General features: G+C 42.4%; 1 protein-coding gene across 5 annotated transcripts in view; it reads left to right on the plus strand.

Annotated features, from left to right (window-relative positions):
* NFIB (nuclear factor I B) overlaps positions 1-22089 on the plus strand; it is a 314972-nt gene that overhangs the window by 140399 nt on the left and 152484 nt on the right. For all 5 annotated transcript variants that reach the window (XM_073572167.1, XM_073572171.1, XM_073572166.1 and 2 more), the window contains exon 3: positions 17662-17715. In XM_073572167.1, coding sequence (XP_073428268.1) covers positions 17662-17715 — 54 coding nt within the window. The remainder of the gene's footprint in view (positions 1-17661; positions 17716-22089) is intronic.

Here is a 22089-nt window from a genome sequence, read left to right on the forward strand (position 1 = left end):
AGGCATAGATACGTGTGTAATATTGTGAATAAAGAAAGCCTGTGAACAGATGGCTATATAAAAGAGATTGGGAAAATATAGCGGATTAATGCAAATTTGTAAGGCAACATAAAGGACAACCACAAAACTAGACACTGCATACTTCACTCGCAGCTTGGAAGAAAACTGCAAAAACAAATAAGATTGATTCTTATATACGAGAATAAAATACTGTTTTTATGTCGTAAAACTATCTACATATAGAGCTTTCTATTTATGGTCTACGAGTTCCTGGATTGTTTTATTTTCTTTTATGAAATTATTCATTTTTAGTTGTTTTAGCATGCTACTTCTTACAAGATTTATATAATTGTGTAAGCCATAAATGGTCCGTATTACTGTAATAGCTGCACCAACTATAGTAAGGGATCAGCTGATATGTCCCTTTAATATATGAGCTTTGTTCTGCAGTGAATTGCCAATATGACCTCACAACTCGATTTCACGGCTAATTTACAGGTTGATGCATTTTTTTCATACAGAACATGACAGCTCTTAACAAAGCAAACTGCTCTGTATTCCTGTGATTTCTGCAGATAATTTCCTTATTACATCCTCTCCTGCCTCTCGCTTAGCGCAGAGGCATCCCTGATCAGCGCTATATCCAATGTGATGTTTCTATACAGGCCTCCTGCTGTTTCATTCATAACCACAAAACAGTCTGAAATGTCTTTCTTCCTTCTTTTTTAACAACTTTCAAGGAGTTAATGGACTGTGCTGGCCCCCTGCCAAAACTTTTAAGAAACTTTATTAATAGGTTATGTGGCTGGGACACCATAGCATGTGGGGATTTTATGGGTTTCTCAGCTTAATGAATAAAAATATGGATACACAATTAAAGCCATATTCTCAAGTCACTGCCTTGTAATCAGCACTCATTTCCCTGGGCCAATGTCTGATGCTGAGCCCATTGTAAACATATCTTTGCTGCTGCTTGGCTCTTTGTGACCCTCGCTGCCCCTATTTGCTCCATTCTAATGTGATCACACAGGTGATGTCTTGGGCAGTCATATCATGGCATAAAAGGAAATGTAATGTCTGCTGCAGGCACTGAATGTTTAACTAAGATTAATTGGGGCATTTAAAACATTTGATTCTGGTGCCAATGCCTAATTCCATCACAAGATTTGGGGCAAATCTATTCTCTGAACCCAGGCCAGCAACCAGAGAAGTAGTCTGTGGTTGCTGGACGGAAGCCTTGAGAAATGTCTCCCACCAGACGGCTTCTGTGACGCCTCTTTTGATTAGCTGGGGTGGCACATCGTCACTTGTGCAACACGTCACAGTGATGATGCCTTCTTCTGAAGAAGAGCCATGAATCTGTTGGGTAGGAGGCTGTTCTCAGGGCTCCTGTCTAGTGCCCACAAGATACTGATGTGGAAAATCAATTCTCACCAACTCTAGCCATCACCTTATAGGATTTGTAAGGAGCAAGACTTCACAGAAATCCACTGCTAGAAAGTGCCAAGAGCCAAGCAGTGGTTGACAATGAGAAATGGTGGCTATATTTTAGACTTTCCAAATGTTAGAACTAGCAAGTTTGTGGCTTTACCAGAAGTCACACCTAGAATTGTGTAAATTGTGCCAGCACATTGACACTATCAGGAAGAGATTTAGTGGAAAGTGGCTAAAGTTATTTAGCCAGTGAAGCTGCCTTTTACATCACACAATAAAATCTTGCTTCAGCAAATCTCCCATTAAACGTGTAATACCAAAGAGCACTTAAAACAAATTAGCACTCCACACAAATCATATAATTATCATGTCTTCTCGGGAGTTTGAAGTTAAACTTCCAGGGGAAAGTGGCGTGCAGTTGTAAATCTGAAGAAACTACCACGTGTGTTTCTTCTGTGGGTTTACAATGATTTATAAGTATTTTATATTTATAGATTGTACTGTATAAGAGTCAGTTCTGTAGTATTTAAGGTGCTTTGTGTGTCTGCGATTTAACAACCTTTAAAAGGCTTTGTTTCGTTTTATACTAGTTTATGTTGGATGGGCTTTTCTTATTCTAGAGAATAAACACTTAGTTCCAAATAAAAGGGTTTTCTCTTACAACCATCAGAGAGGTTAGTTCTTCGCTTGGGATCCCTTCTATGAGCCAAAACTGAGGTCCATTCTATAGTGTAGCTGTTCTCCATTCTGGTGCATTCAAGAGTTGTTCATACCTTGGAAAGCTAGTAGTGATGAGAGAGTGTGCTCTGATATTGTGTTATCCGAGCAGCTCACTTGCACCCATATAAGTGGGTGCGAGTGACACAACGCACAGCACTCGGATATCATCTGAGTTCTGTGCGATATACGTCGACCCTGGCAATGAAGGAGATGGAGAAAATAGTTTCTCTGTCTCCTCCGCAGCTGTGCTCCGATCCGCTCTGTGCGAGGGGCTCGGAGCACAGTAGCATCACACTCACCTCCCGCACACAGCAGAGTAGGAGCCGAGAGTCATTAGCATATTGCATCTGATGCTCTCGCATCGGATGCTATACGCTAGTGTGACCCGGCCTGAAGCATGGGATCACAACGGATTCTTTCTGTGAAGTAAAACATTGCTTAAAAACAAGCAGTGAAATGTTTGGCCTCACACAATCCACTGTGATCCCGTGCTGTGAAGTCTGTTTATTCTCTTTTGCTTCCTCCCCTGCCCAGGAGCTGTGGTATGATTAGACCATGTCCCTGTACGGTCAGACACAGCCATTACACATTACATCCAATTGTGGAACTTAATTTTATTCAATGATCTATTTGTTAAAATGTACTTTGTTCTTGGTAAAAATCCCTTGAAGTTGTCTGTTAATCTGTTCATTAAATTTCTTTTGGATCTTCTGTGATCATCTCTATATACTGTTAACTCCTATGAGACATTTATGGCGTATTCTGAGACAGTACCCTCCATACAGTGTTCTGGAGGTTCATCACATGCCATAATTTGTGTTATTATTTTGCTTTGGACTGGTTCACAGATTAGTCACACACTCCTTTTGTTCTGTGTTTGTATTTTTTCCCCTGTGAACATACCGTAAATGTTATCCAGTCAGCTTCGTTGTCTTTTGTTTTGTGATTCTTCGCCATTTGCCTTTATTTTTGTACAACTCCAGCTCTTCCTGAGCAGTACAATGCTGGATTTCTTCTTTGTAACCTTAAGGGATTGTCTGGTGATCATTTACTGAGTAGTGTTGGTCCGATTACAAATCAGCAGAATGTTGAATTTTTATATGTCAGTGAACTTTTGTCTTCATTACTGTTATCCAACCTTCCACTCCATTCATTCTCTATGGGGCTGTCGAGCACTGGACTCAATATCTTCTGGCGGCGCCAAAGAGAATGAAAATTATGCACTGCCAGCTGAGCATTCTAGTGGTAAAAAGGAGGTCCATGCTGCCTGTCATTGTGGGTTCCAGCAGTTGTAGCCCCACTGTCACCCATCCCGAGAATAGATTATACGGTACTTTGTTTTCAATGGACAATTCCTTTAACCTTAAGCAACTTAAATGGGATCCAAACAGGCATCTTGTAGTGGACCCTGTTGTTTTGCTTATTGGTCACAGCAATAAAACCACCACAATTAAACCATTATGATGAGGGGCTCCTTTGATGACCTAATATAATCCAAATACATGTATATGTTAAAAGTCTCCAAAAACGGCTCAGTTTGGTCGGCTGAATGCTTGGCTGCAAGATTATGATCATGTTTATTTGTGGGTTTTTTTAACTTTTTTTTATTACTTCCTGGACCTAAAAAGTATCAGGAAAGTGGTATTCACATCTCTAAAAATGTTGTCAGGGCTGGACAAATTCCAGTATCTAGCTGATCATGGGAAAACTGTCCTCCTAGTATTTATGTGCATTACAGTGCACCTGGTGTACCAGTGGTGCCCGCTAGGGCCTGATACTGCTAGACATGGGCTACCAGAGACACGGCAGGTGGCGTGACAAGGACACAGATACTACTGAGACTACTATAAGGGTATAGCTGACACGAGACACCATGGAGCACACTTGTATAAATGTCTTGGTTTGTACAGAGTCAATGGCACCACCACACAGCTGGAATGGCCATGTATGAGGGTTTATGCACGGCCTTCACCATCACTGGAGCACAGATCAAGGCTGCACCAGACGTCTCACACAGTGTCGGGCTGGGGTGCCAAGGTCCCACCAGTAAGATTGACTTTGGAGGGCCCCCTTTTCGTCAGCATATACAAATATTACACTACCCTCGTTTACAAATGTACCTATATCTCTATATAATAATAAACTGGCTAGTTTGGTTAATGAATGATGACATGCTGCATTTTTTCTACAGTGGGAATCATGCAAAGTACTGCCCATACAGTGGGGTTGGGAGCCCAGATCTGCACAGGGGTCCACCGGGGGATTCCCAGTTACCTTATGGGCCAGTCTGAGCCTGGTTACACTTCAGACAGTGCCAACCTGATTTTACCTTCTTATTTTTGGGCTACGTTTCTGTGCTGGACTGTAATAATTATATGAGGCAGTAATGCTGCATCTCTCCGATTGTAATGAAAAGTTAGCCTTAAATGCACTCTCGTTTTACAAGGACTTACCTCCAAGGGCAGAGCACATGTGTTGCCTCAAACCGAATCACATCACTCCTTGTAAAAGTATATGGGATACATGTGTGTACTTGTGACTTAACCGTTCCTTTGTAGCATGGGTTAACGCTAGGACTGCAGCGCTGCTTGTGTTGGACGGCAGCCACAGCGAACACACTCGTACCTGGAGGATTTCAATGCCCTGCATGCTAATGCTGCAGAATGAGAGGCTGTCCGCAAATTCCCCGTCCTGCAGAAAGCCATCAGTGGATGAAATTCGCTCCAAACACCTCCAATCTGCGTTTCATAAACTGTACTCAAAGAGAAGGACCCATAAAGTTTATGGCAGAGCTAAAGTATCTGCATAAAAGCCGGTTAATTGAAAAGTGGGAGGAGACGGCTGCCAAATGAAATGTTTACATTAGCACAGCTGTATTGTAAAAACATTCTGCCCCCCTGCGCGTCGTAATTAGGAGATATTTCTACACTGTGGATCTCTGCAAAGTTTATCTCCATTGCCAAGAGTGTTTTGGCACCGAGCGTCTGTAATTTTGGCAGTCAGACACATGCTCTCGAGTGTGGGCTGTATCTAAAATGGCTGCCAGACAGATCTATCCTGAAATGTCGTCGGCCGAGCACCATGTGCTCGTCTGGGAGGGTACCAGCCAGTTGTGGCCTAGGGCCGTGACAGGATTCCCAGCAATCTCTGGTGCACCATTGATAAGGCCCATTGGGAATGCTGCATTCAGATTCGTAATAATGGATAAAGATGCTTTTCCAAATAGGGTAGCTGAATGTGCATGCTGCACTGAGCACAGAGAATGGTTGCCCAGTTATAGAATGCTCTCTATTAAATAAGGGCTAGATCCAATCTCATCCTGGCACGAAACACTGCTCCTGCTAGTAGCCAAGGGCTTTACTTCGTAGTCTTTGGTTTTCAGTAAAAATAATGTTTGCATTGGCTGCTTACTAAATATTTGAGAGCACCATCCGGAGGCCCATCCTTCTAGAATAGTGCTCAGCATGGCACGCATCCTGTGTAATTGATAAGAGAGGAATTTGGAAGCAGCCAAAAATAGCCCTATATGATATAGAGGACCTGCTCTACATAGCTGGAATTGATGCTGGGGTTCGAATCAGTCTGTGCTTCTAATGTGGTATAGAAAAGCAAGGTTCAGTCTACTGCACGCAACGTGTCCTAAAGGTTATGCTATGTGATACCAGAGACTGCAACTAAATATGCAGAACCAGTCACCCACATGCAAAGCACAGCAGCAATGTAAAACAACAGAGAGTGTCCTGTGTGAGATGGCACATTGTAAATTAATAAGAGAGGGTGTGGAGGCATACGAATGGGACAATGAATGTGCTGTAGTAAAATCCATACCATTAAAGATGTGATTTTGAAGCCTTACTGCGTAGCTCAGTACTTGGTGAAAAATACTCACTCAGATGATGAAAAAAAAAAAGAGAAAATTACATTGGAATTCAAAACAACAAGGACTTGGCTGTGTCCTGATGGTGGCGGGCATTCCAAGGCCCACACGCCTGAAATCTGTAATTACCCTGACTCGGTGGATTCCCGCACATGACTTTGGGAGAAACTGATATGCCTAAAGTAGCTGAACATAAGTAAAGCCAGCTGAGATTAACTCCAGTGTCACATGAAGGCGTCAGCACTGCAGAGCTGCCGTACACAAGTGCCACAGTCACATACTGTTTTAATTGCATTTCCGCTAAAATTAAAAAAAAAAAGACAAGATCTGTCATTTGCTGTTTGATTCAGCTGTCTGTAATGCATTCATGGTTTTGGGAAAGCTGTGTGTTATCCTAGCGTTTGCTTTTCTGGACTTCAGAAGACAAAATCAACCTAGTTTCATAGTGACGTGTAGAATTACATCGAGAAGCTGATTTATCTCATTCATTGATCTGGAGCATTGTGATAACAAGCCCTAAAAATCTTAGGAACATGTTTTATCTTCTCACCCAACTTTCCCGGCAACAGAACCACCGTTGTACATACTTAGAAGATTGTAAAAACAATCTTTATGGGGAGGTCAGGAGAGAACGATGCATAACGTCTGAAAGCATTCTGCAGATTAAAAGCCGCAGAATGTGTTATGTTACAGGCCTGCTGCAGATCCTTTTTTTTCTTCTTTGCATTGCAAAGAGTAAAGTGGAATCGCCATAAAGCTAGCTCACCAAAAAAGTCCAAATTCTGCAGGTGCACGGAACTCCATCCTGGTCATACTGAGCTAACGCAGTTTGAGATGGCAGGAGTGCGAGCGAAACGCAACACTTCTTTCTCTCTTGTGCTTGTTGCATTTAAGTGCTGTGCAATTTTAACATTGACTAAATGGAATTTTATCCAAGGAGCTGAGACGAACCTTTTTCCCTTTAAAGAGCAAAGTATGCATGAAAATACAATTGTAGGAGATTTTGCCAACTGCGAATTTGCGACAGATTCATGATCCAAAATATCTGAACTCACCTTATATTTAGTGGTGAATATTGATTTTCCCATTTGAAGAGAAATGTGTATTTCTAGATTTTTTTGGTTGGCGAAACACCGTCTTCAACTCGGGGCAAGAAATTAACACTGTGAAAAAAGAAGACCGGAGGCCAGAGTGTACGGAATTTTTTTTAATCTCCTGCTGCTTTAACAGTGGGTTGGTAGTAATGCAGGTTTTTTTTTTTTTTTAGCTAGAGAACAAAATGGCACTTGGAGGCCAGTGTCACTATTTTAGTACGCCTGTAACGCTGAATGATGTGAATGATTAACTTGCAAATATAACACTGTGAAGCTAATCCATGCAATGAAACGGTAGACTTTGCTTTCATATTGGGACAGTACATTCTTTAGGAGCTAGATAACCAGGACGCACATGAACTAGCTGATATCCTTACGTAACCTCGTCACCCTTTTCCCTCTGCGCTCTCCCCCTTCTTGGGTAATAAACATGGGATAGTGCGCGCCGTGTCCTTATTTGACTGAATTATCTCCAGTTCCACTATATTATTTGGTGTTTCAGATTAGCTGCTCCAGACCAGACTCGTAGCGGAGGATGAACATGACCCGTGCATTTCAGGCTTTTCAATAGTTTTTGCATATAAAATGAGAGGTTAATATTTGCATAGCCATAGTATAGTTCTGTATGGTAGACGCCTGACTGGTTGTGGGGGTGGAATTCTCAGATTTTTAGAGAACGTTCGATTTCTGAGCATACAAGTGCAGCATATGTGGATAGTAGTGACATTCAGGCTGTGTTCACATGTTGCGTTTTTTTTCGCGTTTTTCCCGCGGATTTACCAAAAAAATCTGCTCAAAAAACGTCTAAAAGAAGCTTCCCGTTCATTTAAATGCATTTTTCACTTTTTGTGCATATTGATGCGTTTTTTACTGCCAAAAAAGCGCTTTGCGGTAAAAAACACAGCATGCTCATTAATTTTGTGGTAAATTCCGCATTTCTGGCTATTTTCTATGTATCTGGAGACGCTTCGGAAAACATTGCGTATTTTCTGGGAAGGAGTCCAGTTTTCATGCAGAAATTTTCTGCATACGTGTGCACATAGTCTTACTAGTGGGGGCTTCATTTATATCACAGTCCCTAGTGAGATCACAAGGCTTCAAACCAGGGAGAAAGCCCAAACCCCAGTGCAGGTGTAGGAACAGGAGAAAAGTGTTTTCTGAGATTTGGATATTAGCTAAAAGGTATTCCATTGGTCAGGATGGAATATTTCTGTCTGAATTGCCTACAAGTCTCCATATTTTTTACTAGGCTAATGATAGGAAATCTTAACCACTGCGTCATGTAAATCTTTGTCAGTTCCTACGCACACAGAAGCCAGTTATGAAGCAGTATAGTAACGTGTGCGAGTAGCTGGCAGTTCAAACAAGTGAGGAGAGTTCTGGCCATGGCATTTCTCTTGATTGGGAATCCTGAGATCAGGGTGTTAAACATTCGCTTGTTGCCTGCCAGCAAGCTGGGCTTCCCTACTGATTTAGGTTTGGCAGTGATATGGCTCTTCACTCTGTTGCCAGTCTAGCTGCCAAGGAGTCGGGACCAGCTCTGCACTTCCTGTCTTCCTCATTGTCCTGGCTGAGGATGGGACTGAGTGTGCCAAGTGCACATTGCCAAGAACATATTCCAGCACTGGTCAGCTCAGAGGAGGCCAACATCACCTGGGCTGTTGACAATTAAAATGCTCCAGACCTTTTAGGATTTTAAAGCACCAGCTGAAAAAAAAAATACAGTCATGCTGAACAGAGAACTAATGCAGTTTATTGTATATACCTGTCAGTACTAACAGAGAGCCATGCATTCCTCATGGTCTACCTGTAGAAATATTCAGAATTTTCTGCATCAGACAACATTATCTTAACACTGCAGTGTTTCCTTTTTTTTTCCCTCAAAAAGCAGTGGACGTGTCCAGACTAAGGCTGAATACACCTACAGCATTTTCCATTTTTTTGTTGTTGTGTTTAGCCAAATGTTTTTTTGGGGACCTAAACACAATGCAGCCAGATTTTACTTTAAAGTCAATTGTGAAATCTATAAAAACAAATTTCACAAAGGCCTACATTTATGAAGCAGTCTATGCCAGCTGTTGGCATAAACTATATTTCTTAAAGTTACAAATTGTGCAAAAACTTGAAAAAAAGTTGCAAATTGTTTAAAATATGTGAGCCAGCTACTAGTCTCCTGTCCTAACAACCGTATAGGCATATCTAAAGCTGTTGTGTGTGGGCAGGTAGCTCCACAGCCGGTTCGGACACCACGGTGTCCTATGTGGGAAAATGGCTTTAGGCAGAATATGTTGTTACTCTGCACCAGCTCATGGTGGTAGAATTCATTTTCTGACTTTAGGACAGTCTAAAACTGCATCAGTTTTTTTTAATAGCGTTCACCTATGATCTTTTTTTCAAAATGGTGTACAAAACATCAGATTTGATGAATCTAACCCCAAAAGTGTTTTGAAGTGTGGCATTTTAGCAGTCATTTACATTTTTCAAAACGCGACATGCCCCTGGCAATTTTATCTGCCATTTTTTCTTGTAGGTTTCTGTAGAAAACTACAAGATCTCCTGAAAAAAAACAACGCATATTAAAAAAACCCCAAACACCAAAATAGCTTGTAAAAAAAAAAAAAACAACAAGAAAAACATTTGCAGTCCATGGAGTTTCTACAAGCATTAAAACCACTGAACAAGAACACTGTGTGAAGAGATGTCTGAACTTGGCACTGAAAAGCTATTTAGTATAATGAAAAAAATATTTAAGGATGATTTATTTTTATAGTGCCGCCATGCCATACTTATTGATTGGCGCTATGTAGGTTGGCTTCTTTACCAAATCTAAGAAATAATAACACCTTAATTTGTCTGTTAGATTTTATTCACACAGTACATTTTTGTTGTGTTTTTTCATGTTTTCTCATCATGAATTGGATATAACTGACTGAATAGAGGATCTAACTATGAGCCTAGTATTGACACCAACTGTCTAGCAAAAGTAACCCCAATTTGGAGCTGACTTTGGAGCCAACTAATTGCTAATATTGTTTATTTCTTATGAATAAATAATGTACTAGGCTTTGTTGATGTGTTATTCCTATGCATTGATTATCATGCGAGTTAGGGTCCCGTTACGCATAGCAACGCTCCAGCGATCCCGACAATGATGCGACTTGTTCAGTTCGCTGATACGTTGCTAAATGGTTGCTAGTATGCTGTCAAACCTCGGCGGTGGTTGGGACCTTGTCACACAGCAGCTATTCTGACCACTCAGACCTCGATAGGCGTGCTTTAGCGTTGCCTTTTCCACGCCCCTCTGCTCCGATTGGCGGCCACTACTGTGCTATCAGTACGTGGTTTTCTTCAGTGTCCCTCTCTGAGTCGCTAGTGCACTATTTATTCATGTATCCACAGTCACTGACACGGGGACACGCCATTATTATAACTGTACATGTTAAATGTTATGATTGCATATAATTGATAGCTGGCCTATAAAAGGAAACGCTACAAAGATCCTAATTTGAGACCACCAATCAGAGCTGAGGGGGTGTTGAAAAGACACAGCAAAATCACGCCTGTGTCCCTGAGTTCTGAGTTGCCAACGAGGTCGCTCGTCGTTGTTATGGCGTCAAACACAGCGATGCATGCTGGCGAGCGGGACACCAACGATCAAAAAATGGCCTAGGACATTCAAGAACGATCAGCGATATCGAACGGGGGGCCGGTCACCTCTATGTGTCACACGTAGCGAGATCGCTGGCAAGGTCGCTGTTGCATCACAAAACCTGTGACGTTTCAGCGATCTTGCTAACGATCTCACTATGTGTGAAGTACTCCTTAAGGTACTGTCACACTAAGCGATATCTCTAGCAATATCGCTATAACTTGTGACGTTATAGCGATATTGCTAGCGACATCGCTGTGTGTGATATTTACCTACAACCCGCTCCCCCACTGGTTATCGCTGATCGCGCGAGAACGTCCTGGACCGTTTCTCGTCGTCAGCTTCGTGCGGAGAGACGAGCGTGGAGCCGGGCGGGAGGACGTCAGGATCACCTAGTGTGACAGGTAAGTAGCGACCCCGTCCCCAGCGATGTCGCTGGTGAGATCTGCCTGTGTGGCAGCTCACTAGCGACCACTTAGCGATGCACCAGCGATCCTGACCGCGTCATATCGCTGGTCGGGATCGTTAGTACATCGCTAAGTGTGACAGTACCTTTAGAGTAGAGAAGCACATGGTCAATATTGGGCAGACCCTCCCGATGTTGCACATGTTCAGTAAAGGTGAAGCTTGGACCCTAAAAATATTGCATAGGTTCAGTGCAGCATTTAAAAATCCTATGCATGTCAATTGTTTCTTTATTTTTTATTCTTTTTTCCCATAGAAATCAATAGGGAATTCATTTTATGCATAAACACAGCGAGTTCTCAGCTGTAGAAGGATAGTTGGGGAGCAAAGGTGCTGAGGAAGGAGATGAAGGTGTGAGGAGGTGCTGTGAAAGTATTGTTGGAGGAGATACGGGGAGCTAGTGTGCTATGCAAGTTGATGCGAGAGCAGAGGTGCTGTGGAAGAAGATGTGAAGAGTGGAGGTGCTTTAGAAGAAAATTCGATCACCTGAAGTCCTGTGGAGAAAATGTGCTTTGGAAGGGGATGTATGGAGCAGAGAAGGTGTGAAAGAAGATGTTTAATAAGATGCGAGGAGTGGAGGAGGGGCTAAAGGAGCTGTGGGAGCTGAACCAGTGACTCAGCCAGCTGCTTTGTTTTCTCATTAACTCCCATAATTTCTCATGTAGAGCGCAGTAGTAAAGTAGAGTTTGTCATCACCTGCTGCACTCTGCATAGGCTGTGACTCAGATGGCAAAACTCACTTCATATACTGATAGTTTTGTCATCTCAGTTGCTGCCTATGCAAAGCACAGCAGCCATGTCAAACTCAACACTGTTGCGCTCTACTTAGGCATTGACAACAGCAATTGATCATTAATAATTTTTAAGACATGTAAATTGCAAGATTATTTATTTATAAGACCTCTTAAACATTTACAGTCTATTATAATGTGGCACGACCCCTTTAAGGCGCATTTAGAAGGGCCTGTCAATAAGTGCCAGTCGATTATAGATAAGCTCATTGGTGCATTTTTACCGATGTGGGGTTATGATAACCAATGGGAACATAACAATCTGTCCCCATCTAGCATCATGTTTTCGGTGCAGATCCAGTTTACTGAGACAAAGTGCTGCCGATAACCATGATATTTGTTCTCCCAGGTCCTGAAGCAGCAAAACAGCTCCAAACCATCACACTACCACCACCATATTTTACTGTTTATATGATGTTCCTTTTCTGAAATGGTATGTTACTTCTACACCAGATGTAATGGGACATACAGCTTCCAAAAAGTTCAACTTTTGTCTTATTACTCCACAGAGCATTCCCTCAAAAGTCTTGGGAATCATCAAGATGTTTTCTGGCAAAACTGAGACAAGCCTTTATGTTCTTATTTCTCAGCAGTGGTTTTCTTCTTGAAACTCTGCCATGCAGACCATTTTTGTCCAGTCATGAACATTGACCTTAACTGAGGCAAGTGAGGCCTTCAGTTCTTTGGCTGTTGTTGTGGGGTCTTTTGTGACCCCTTGGATGAATTGTCGCTGCGCTCTTGGGGTAATTGTGGTCAACTGCACACTCCTGGGAAGGTTCACCACTGTTCCATGTTATCGCCATTTATGTTTTAAAGGGGGGAGGGGGGGGGCAATCACTTTTTCACACAGGGCCCTGTGGATTTCTTTTTCCCTTAATAATAAAGACCTTTTATTTAAAAACTGCATTTTGTGTTTACTAGTGTTATCTTTGTCTAATATTTAAAGGGCGATCTGAGACATTTAAGTGTGACAAACATGCAAAAGAATCATTCGGAGATCTCAGAGATCTCGCTGCTGTGTTTACAAAGCTTTTGTAGCAAACAATTAATAAATGCTAAAGAAAATGCTGTCAGACTAGTATAAGCAGCTGTCTCAAGCACATGGGTTTAGAACAATAGGCTATTAAAAAGGGAATGAAAAGCCGTTTAAGGTCATCACAGCCTGAAGCACAACACGGCCTGGCAATTGTGGCGTGTTAGTTCACCTGAGTCATTAATGAAAGTTAAATCTGAAGATGCAGATGGACTTAGTTTGTAGTGCTCTTCTATTTGAGGGTCGTTATTTAGGTGCATCTACTGGGTTCGATGAATCTGTGTCGCTCAATGTGATTGCAGTGAAATAAATAATACACTATTAGGCCAGGATCACACATGTGAGGAATACGGCCGAGTCTCGCATGTTAATACCCGGCACTCAGGAGCAGAGCGTGCGACCACATAGCAATACATGCAGGCGCACGCTCCTCTCCCGAGTGCCGGGTATTAACATGCGAGACTCGGCCGTATTCCTTGCATGTGTGATCCTGGCCTTAAAAATACATGCACTTCCATCCATGTAAAAACTACACTCTAAAGCCCCCGTTACACATAGCGATATCGCTAGCAATATCGCTGTAACATCACCGATTTTGTGACGTAGCAGCGATATTGCTAGCGATATCGCTACATGTGATACTTACCTCCGACCGGCTCCCCCGCTGCTTATCGCGTGAGAAGGTCCTGGATCATTTCTTGTCGTCGGCTTCCTGTGGACGCGGGCGGAGGACGTCTGGATCGCCGCGTCTGACAGGTAAGTAGCGACCCTCGACCCCTGCTATGTCGCTGGTGAGATCTGCCTGTGTGGCAGCTCACTAGCGACCACTTAGCGATGCACCAGCGATCCATATCGTTGTCGGGATCGCTGATGCATCGCTAAGTGTAACGATACCCTTAGATCACATGCAGCCAGCTGGTAGACCTGTGTTCACCAAGCCAATATATTGCGTTATATTGCAGATATATTGTACCTCTGTAATCCAGCATCTCATAAACCATAACCCTTCATACAGAATTGTGCAAAAATGTTCTTTGTCTGAAATTGGAGGCATACTGAGGTAGAGTAAAGGCCATTAGAATTTGATTAGTTTCACATTACAGCTCCATACAACTTGCAGGTTGTTTTAATCTGTATGAAGCTATTTGCATGAGACCGGGTTTTCCTGGACATTAGTGGCAGAAACAGTATATGGGTATATGGCATGCTGTAGTTTTATATCCTTCTCACACTAACCGCGCAGAGCTGCATTGTGCTATATATAGTGGACTCAATGAAGTCATGGAAAATGGAGCAAAGTGGAGGAGAAGCATTAGAGGAATGGATATCTGATTACATTGGTTGAGATTTGATTATTTTTGTGGTTATTAAAAATTGCCAGCTATCTTATGATAGCATTGCCTCTTGTAATTTTGCCCTGAAATGGTTAATAAGGCCTGGCACCCTTATCCTGTCCTAATTTACCTCTAGGAAATCTTGCTGCATTCCTTCTTTTTGTGCCACCCAGACATCTGGAGAGAGCCTTTATTCCCTGGGAAAAATGGTAGCCAGTGCCAAGTCCTATACCCATGGTCTCTGTTTCTCTCAGGCTGCACATTTCTGTCCTTCTGGGCACTCCTATTTCGCAGCTGTTAAATCCAGCATTGAATGGATGCCTTGCAAAGGCAGATGGTTTCCTCCCTCTGTGCCCTTCCCTCAGCACGTACACGGACACACATGCAGGCTCACTTCCACAGCTGACAGTTCTGTCATTCCATGAACTGGCAGGTGGAGATACACAGACCACAATGCGGCTTAGACTGCGTCTTCATGCCACACATTAAGTGGGGCCATCCATGCCCAACCTCTGCTCAGCTGACGACAAATCAGCAAATGCCAATTCATACAATTTCCAGTTAGATATAAATGCCCAGAATGCCAGTCTGGTGTATTGGGCATATCCATATTGTACTTTATGTTTCAGTGTTGGAGTACATAAGATCCATTGACCTAAAATAAAAAATAGAAGAGTTAGGATTTGTAAATTACTCCACCACTAGACAACAAGACAGGCCACCATCAGTTCTGGTTTCATCTTCTTTGGTCTTGGGCTAAGCTAGGTGCAGATGAGCATTTATTCTCTCATCTGATGGAATCGGGACGGTTTTGCTAATCACACTGTGATTAGATGTTTTCTAAGTTCAGTTCAATTTTTTTTTCCACGGACTCATAGATTTGTATGGCCGAGTGCGATGCAAATATTAGATGCAAATCAAGCATACAGCGATTTTTTTTTTCCCTTGGACAGACTCTTTCAGAGGAAAAAATCAGACATGTGCACTGCTCTATAGAATAACATTGATGATGTTTTGTCAGATTACACTCAGACGGAAAATACAGTCGTCTGCATGAGCCCTTACTTTAATATTCTTTTTTAAGGTCATTATAAAACAATCTACACTTGGTAGGTTTAGGACCCACTGTGGTATCCTCACCTGTAGTCCTTGCTATCATAGTTTTAAGTGAAGATGCTTTTTTCTTTTGTAAATCTCCTTTTATTAAGAATATCAGAGGATACAGGAACACAACGATTGTCTCGCAGGCCTTTTATATATTTTCAGACAGAGCATTGTATGAAGAACCACATGGTAATATAGAATAGAAGCTACATACAAAGCTCCAATTAATGATAAATAGCAAAAAAAGGTTATGTTTAAAGGGAACCTGTCAGCTGTTTTGGCTGCTATAAGATGCAGTCACTGCTTTTCAGGGCTTATCTACAGCATTCTGTAAGGCTGTAGATAAGCTCCCGATCTGACCTGAAAGATAACAAAAATAGCTTTTATTATACTCACCCGGTGGTGGGGGGGAGGCGGTTTGGTGCAGTCTGGTCCGATGGATTTCGCAGGTTCGGGGCCAGCGCATCCCATCTTCTTGCGACGCCGTCCTCCTGCTTGCTTACTCGCTCCTGGCATCGCACTCCTGCGCAGTGATACTTATCTGCCCTGTAGAGAGCAGAGCAAATTCCTGCAGCGCACAGGCGCCGGGAAAGGTCAAAGAGGCCCAGCGCCTGAGCACTGCAGGAATTTGCTCTGCCCTCAGCAGGGCAGATAAGTATCACTGCGCAGGAGTGCGATGCCAGGAGCGAGTAAGCAAGCAGCAGGACGGCGTCACAAGAAGATGGGAGGCGCCAGACCCAGACATGTGACCACCCATCAGACTGGACCGCCCCCCTGGGTGAGTATAATAAAACTTATTTTTCTTACCTTGCAGGTTGGACCGGGGGCTTATCTACAGCATTATAGAATGCTGTAGATAAGCCCTGAAAGGCAGCGGCTGCATCTTATAGTGGCCAAAACTGCTGACAGGTGCACTTTAAAATATTGAAACAATAATAGTTACACATAGATGGACAGCACCAGGACAGCAGAAAAGAAAGCTGCACTCCAGAACTTCCAGGGGAACGGTGGTTTGTTTACCCCTCACAATTCTGAGACCACTTAACTTTTCAGTTCCTCTATGGAGCTGATTTCAAGCACCATGGATGACATCTTTAAAGACACCTTCCTGTATAGATTATTTCAAAGAAAAGAACCCAGTCTTCACCTAAGGCCGGCGTCACAGTTAACGTATGGAAAATCGGTCCAAGTCTCCCTGCTGAGAGTGGCACAAGTGTTCTCCGTATGGTCATCCGTGTGTAATGCGTTTGCAATGCAATGAAAGGATTTTCTCCCATGTATCCGTATGACATCCATATGACATCTGTACGGCTTTACATTTCTCACTGATTTTCCCCATTGAATTTAATGGCTCAATGGGCTGAAATGAGCAAAATGTGTGCATATTTGTTGCAAGTCACACAGATGGTCCGTGTGGTGTCTGACTTTTTCTCACACCCATGGGCTTGCATTGGCGAGTCTCAGACGATATACGTGTACACTCGCAGCATTCTGCGATTTCATACGCACATCGAATACGCCTGAGAAAAAATATGATGATGTGAGCTGTGTCATAGATTAACACTGGTCCGAGTGCTATGCAATGTTTTCTCGCATAGCACTAGAAAAAGTCTAGTTTATGTGAATTTCCATTCATTCTGGTCCTACATTATAGACATAGATTATATTGGTGCCCCCATAGTGGCTATATTTGTGTGCACTGGTCAAACCTTCAAATCGGTCTAGGATCAATATGAATATACCATGCTAAAAGTCTTCGATTGTACCCACAAAGTCCACAACTTGTATTTCTAGCAGCATATTTGTGGGATCTCGCTATAATTAACAACTAAATATAGAGTCATTGAGCAGCAATAGTAATAGCTCATTTGCCATTCTCGCTTTTGTCTCTTCTTTTTTTTTTCTTTATTTTGCACCGAATTAAAGGTTTGTATTCTGTCATGTGAAAGAGTAATTAATGTGAAAGTCTAATTATGCAAAGCTTCTTATACAGTGTAATCAACTCATCGGTACCTAGAAATCTACTCCACATGTTTGTCTAGCAAAAAAGGGAAATTACGTCTGCTCATCCACTTTCAACTGTTCAAGGTTCTGAAGAGGGAAAAACGTAATACTTGTAAAACACAAAACACTTACCTTTTTTTCTTGATTTCTTTGCAGATATTGGACAATCAGGAAGCCCAAGCCACAATGATCCTGCCAAGAATCCACCAGGTAAATATAACCCCTGCAAAATTTACATTCTAACAATGCCACAGAACAAAAGTCGTACTGTGATAGCTGCAAAGTGTATAATTGGTCAGCAATCTGCTTTGCATAGGCAATGGGAAGAATCAGGACAAGCAGTTATTATGTTACCTCTTCCATTGTTACCAGTGCTTTGCTGCAACTTCATTAACATTCACTTTCTCGCAGGGAGTTTGTAATCTTAACTAGAAGATGAGTTTTAGAAAACATATGAAAGATCACATCCCATTACAATTGGCCATATGGTTTTAAGTATCAGGTGTTTCTAATGGTAGCCATATACCTTTTGAGGGTATGTGCACACAGTGCGGATTCTGCTGCGGATCCGCAGCGGTTTTGGCCCTGCGGGTCCGCAGCAGATTTAGGTGCGTTGTACAGTGCCATTGTTTTCAATGGTAAACTGAAAAACACTGTGCACATGCTGCGGATTTTTCCGCGCAGATTTGCTGCAGTTTACAATCCGCAGCATGTCAATTCTTTTGTGCAGAACCGCTGCGGTTTCACATCTCATGACTTTAGTCCTGCGGATTTATCTGCGGATTTTACTACAAAATCTGCACTACCAAAAAACTACGTGTGCACATACCCCAATGGCTTCGGACCAAATACTTGTTCAGCTGACAGCTATTCCTACTGACATCCCCCTACACACACATGCATGCTTGGTTTTTCTGAGCTTGCGTATATTTTCAAATAGGAGAGGAGTAAAGGCCCCGTCACACTAAGCAATCTCTGTAGCGAGATCGCTGCTGAGTCACAACTTTTGTGACGTAACAGCGATCTCACCAGCGAGATCGCTGTGTGTGACAGCGATCAGCGAGCGGCCCCCCTGCCGGTATCGCTGATCGTGGAAGAAACCTCTGGACATTTCTTTGGTCGCTGGTCTCCCGCTGGCCAGCACGCATCGCTGTGTGTGACAGGCGGGAGACCAGCGATTAGGTGTAAAAAATAATAAAAAAAAATAAAAAATATAGTTATTCTCACCTTCCGACGTCCCGTTCAGCCATCCTGCCTCTCTCCACGCTCCGGTCCCAGTGATCCTTTGCACGAATGACCGCGAGACTTTGTTATCCCTCGAGACCGTGACATCTCGCGGTCATTCTCACAAAGGATCACTGGGACCGGAGCGTGGAGAGAGGCAGGATGGCTGAATGGGACGTCGGAAGGTGAGAATAACTATATTTTTTATTTTGATTCTATTTTTTACAGGGATGGCCAGCGATGCCGGGCGCTCGGCATCGCTGTGCTGATCGCTGGTGAAGCTGTCTGTGTGACAGCTCACCAGCGATCACATAGCGACTTACTAGTGATCCTGACACCTTGATATCGGTGTCGGGATCGCTGGTAAGTCGCTTAGTGTGACGGGGCCTTAAGTCTCAACTAGACATGTCTGGAGGCAGTTTATCTCCCTAAGGCTGGAGTCACACACATCGATTAAAAAAACGGTCTGATTTTACCGGTCCGAAATCGCACAAAGGTATCTTAACCATTGATCCGTTTTTTATGCGATTTTTCTTCATCGATGCGATTTTAATCGCATGTAAGGATCGTTTTGAAATCCTTCTTGCGAGATTTTCTCGCAGGATAGCTAAATGGACATATAATGGAGCCCAATGACAGGTTTCCGCACACAAACGAATTAATAGATCTAGGCACATTAAATAAATAAATATATATATATATATATATATATATATATATTTTATACATGTCATAGAGACACATTTATATATATATATATATATATATATATATATATATATATATATATATATATATTTCTAATTCATACAGTTCTTAATTGCAGAATAGCCGCAGAAACATTAGCCGGCTTTTGTGTAACATTATCCTGCCCGACATGAAATGACACATGGTTTACATATAGTTAACCATTTCATTTCATGTTTTTTTTTATGTCTATCACTATTAATTATATGAGGGCTTGTGGGTAAAATTTTGGAGTTGTAGGGGTTCATTTAAGGGGTTAATTCGTTGTGTTAAATTGCGGGGACTCCCTGCAGCCTCAGTGACGTCAGCGGGAGTCCCCGCAATTTAATACAACAAATTAACCCCTTAAATGAACCCCTGCAACTCCAAAATTTTACCCTCAAGCCCTCATATAATTAATAGTGATAGACAAAAAAAAAAAAACATGAAATGAAATGGTTAACTATATGTAAGCCATGTGTCATTTCATGTCGGGCAGGAGAATGTTATACAAAAGCCGGCAAATGTTTCTGCGGCTATTCTGCAATTAAGAACTGTATGAATTAGAAATATATATATAAATTTGTCTCTATGACATGTATAATATATTTATTTATTTAATGTGTCTAGATCTATTAATTTGTTTCTTTAACCGGACACTGTGATTTTACTGTATTTTGGAAAAAAAAATGCCGACTTTTGGTGCGATTTTATCGCAACTCACACATCGGGTCCATTTGCAATCCAATTTTTTCACGCCCCCATAGACTTGCATTGTCGAATCCAATCCGAAAATCGGTGACAATCGCAGCATGCTGCGATTGTCTCGGTCCGAGGATCGGATCCGATCAAAAATCGCATGATGTGAGCTGCCCCATAGAATAACATTGGGACGAATGCAGCTCGATTTTTTATCGCATTGCATTCGTCCGTTTTAATCGCCAGTGTGACCCCGGCCTAAGGGTGTGTGCACACGCTGCGGATTATGCTGCCGAATTTTCCGCGCGGATTTGTGCAAATCCGCAGGTCAAAAGACCTGCGGTTTATCTGCAGATTTTCTGCGATTTAGCCTGCGTGTTTCCCTTGCGGTTTGACACCTGCCATGGAGCAGGTGCCAAACCGCAGCGGAATCCGCACAAAGAATTGACATGCTGCGGATTTGAAACTGCAGCAAAACCACGCGGAAAATTCCACACCGTGTGCACTGCGGATTTCATTTTCCATTGATTATAATGGTACTGTACACCGCAGCAGAAACTGCTGCGGATCCACAGAAGCAAATCCGCTGCGAATCCGCAGCAGAATCCGCAGCGTGTGCACACACCCTAAGGCTATAAAGGATGGGCTGTTGAAATTCAGCATGTCCAATCCTTCTTTTTCCCCATATTATCTGTTGTGGATTGTCAGGAGTTCACCTTATACATAAGATAGTCGGTTGGACAGGCTGAGATCTACTGTTTCAGCTGATTTGATCAAATATGTGTGGAGGCCTTAATATATATAACGATGGGCAGAGGATGATACCTCATGAAATATTTTGATAAAGGATTTGTTTTTTTGTGTATGTGTTTTAAACTCTTCGTCACTGCATTGTGAGTACAGTGTAACGACTAAGTGTATGTGCGCATGGTGCGGATTTGTATTTGTAAAAATCTGCGCAGATTCTGCCTCTCTTGGCAGAAAACGCAGTTGAAAATACACGCGGTTTTGATGCGGATTTTCATGCGGTTTTCTCTACGGATTTGTGTACGGATTTGCAAGCTAAATAAAGATATATTATTTAGCAAAAATAAAAAAGAATTGTGATGTCATTTCCTTGTCCATCCTCTTCTTTTACATTCTCCATTGAACACCATATTATCATTACATACCATGTTCAAATATAATCTTTATCCAAGAAGTATAATTTCTCCTTGCGGAGAATGACATGCTAAGTATGTTGAGATGAGATGAATTAAAGCTGCAATGCTCCTCTGGGAAATATGCTAATTATGCAAATTGTCTCTTCAGAGTGGAAGAGGACTAGAACTCTAGTGCCACCTATTGGAAGTAGTAATCCTAAAAGTCATTGTCGACCCTTTAACGAGCCTAGTTACATGACTTAGGATAAAAGCCAAGCCAGAATCTCAATTTGCAGACACTGTGTTTCGGGGTACTGCCCCTCCATCAGTGCAAAGCGTGAGATCTGGTTTGGCTGTGAGAGAGAGAGGCGTCTGACCGGTATCGAAGAAGCATAATTTCTCCTTGCGGAGAATGACATGCTAAGCATGTCGAGATGAGGAGACTTAAAGCCGCAGTGCTCCTCTGGGAAATATGCTAATTATGCAAATTGTCTCTTCAGAGAGGAAGAGGACTAGAACTCTAGTGCCACCTATTGGAAGTAGCGATCCTAAAAGTCAATGTCGACCCTTTAACGAGCCTAGTTACATGACTTAGGATAAAAGCCAAGCCAGAATCTCAATTTGCAGACACTGTGTTTCGGGGTACTGACCCTCCATCAGTGCAAAGTGTGAGATCTGGTTTGGCTGCGAGAGAGGCGTCTGATCGATATCCAAGAAGTATCATTTCTCCTTGCGGGGAATAGGTGGCACTAGAGTTCTAGTCCTCTTCCTCTCTGAAGAGACAATTTGCATA

Source organism: Dendrobates tinctorius, unplaced genomic scaffold, assembly GCF_039654945.1.
Source record: "Dendrobates tinctorius isolate UK_male_01 unplaced genomic scaffold, ASM3965494v1 ptg000031l, whole genome shotgun sequence".
Classification (NCBI taxonomy): Eukaryota; Metazoa; Chordata; class Amphibia; order Anura; family Dendrobatidae; genus Dendrobates; species Dendrobates tinctorius.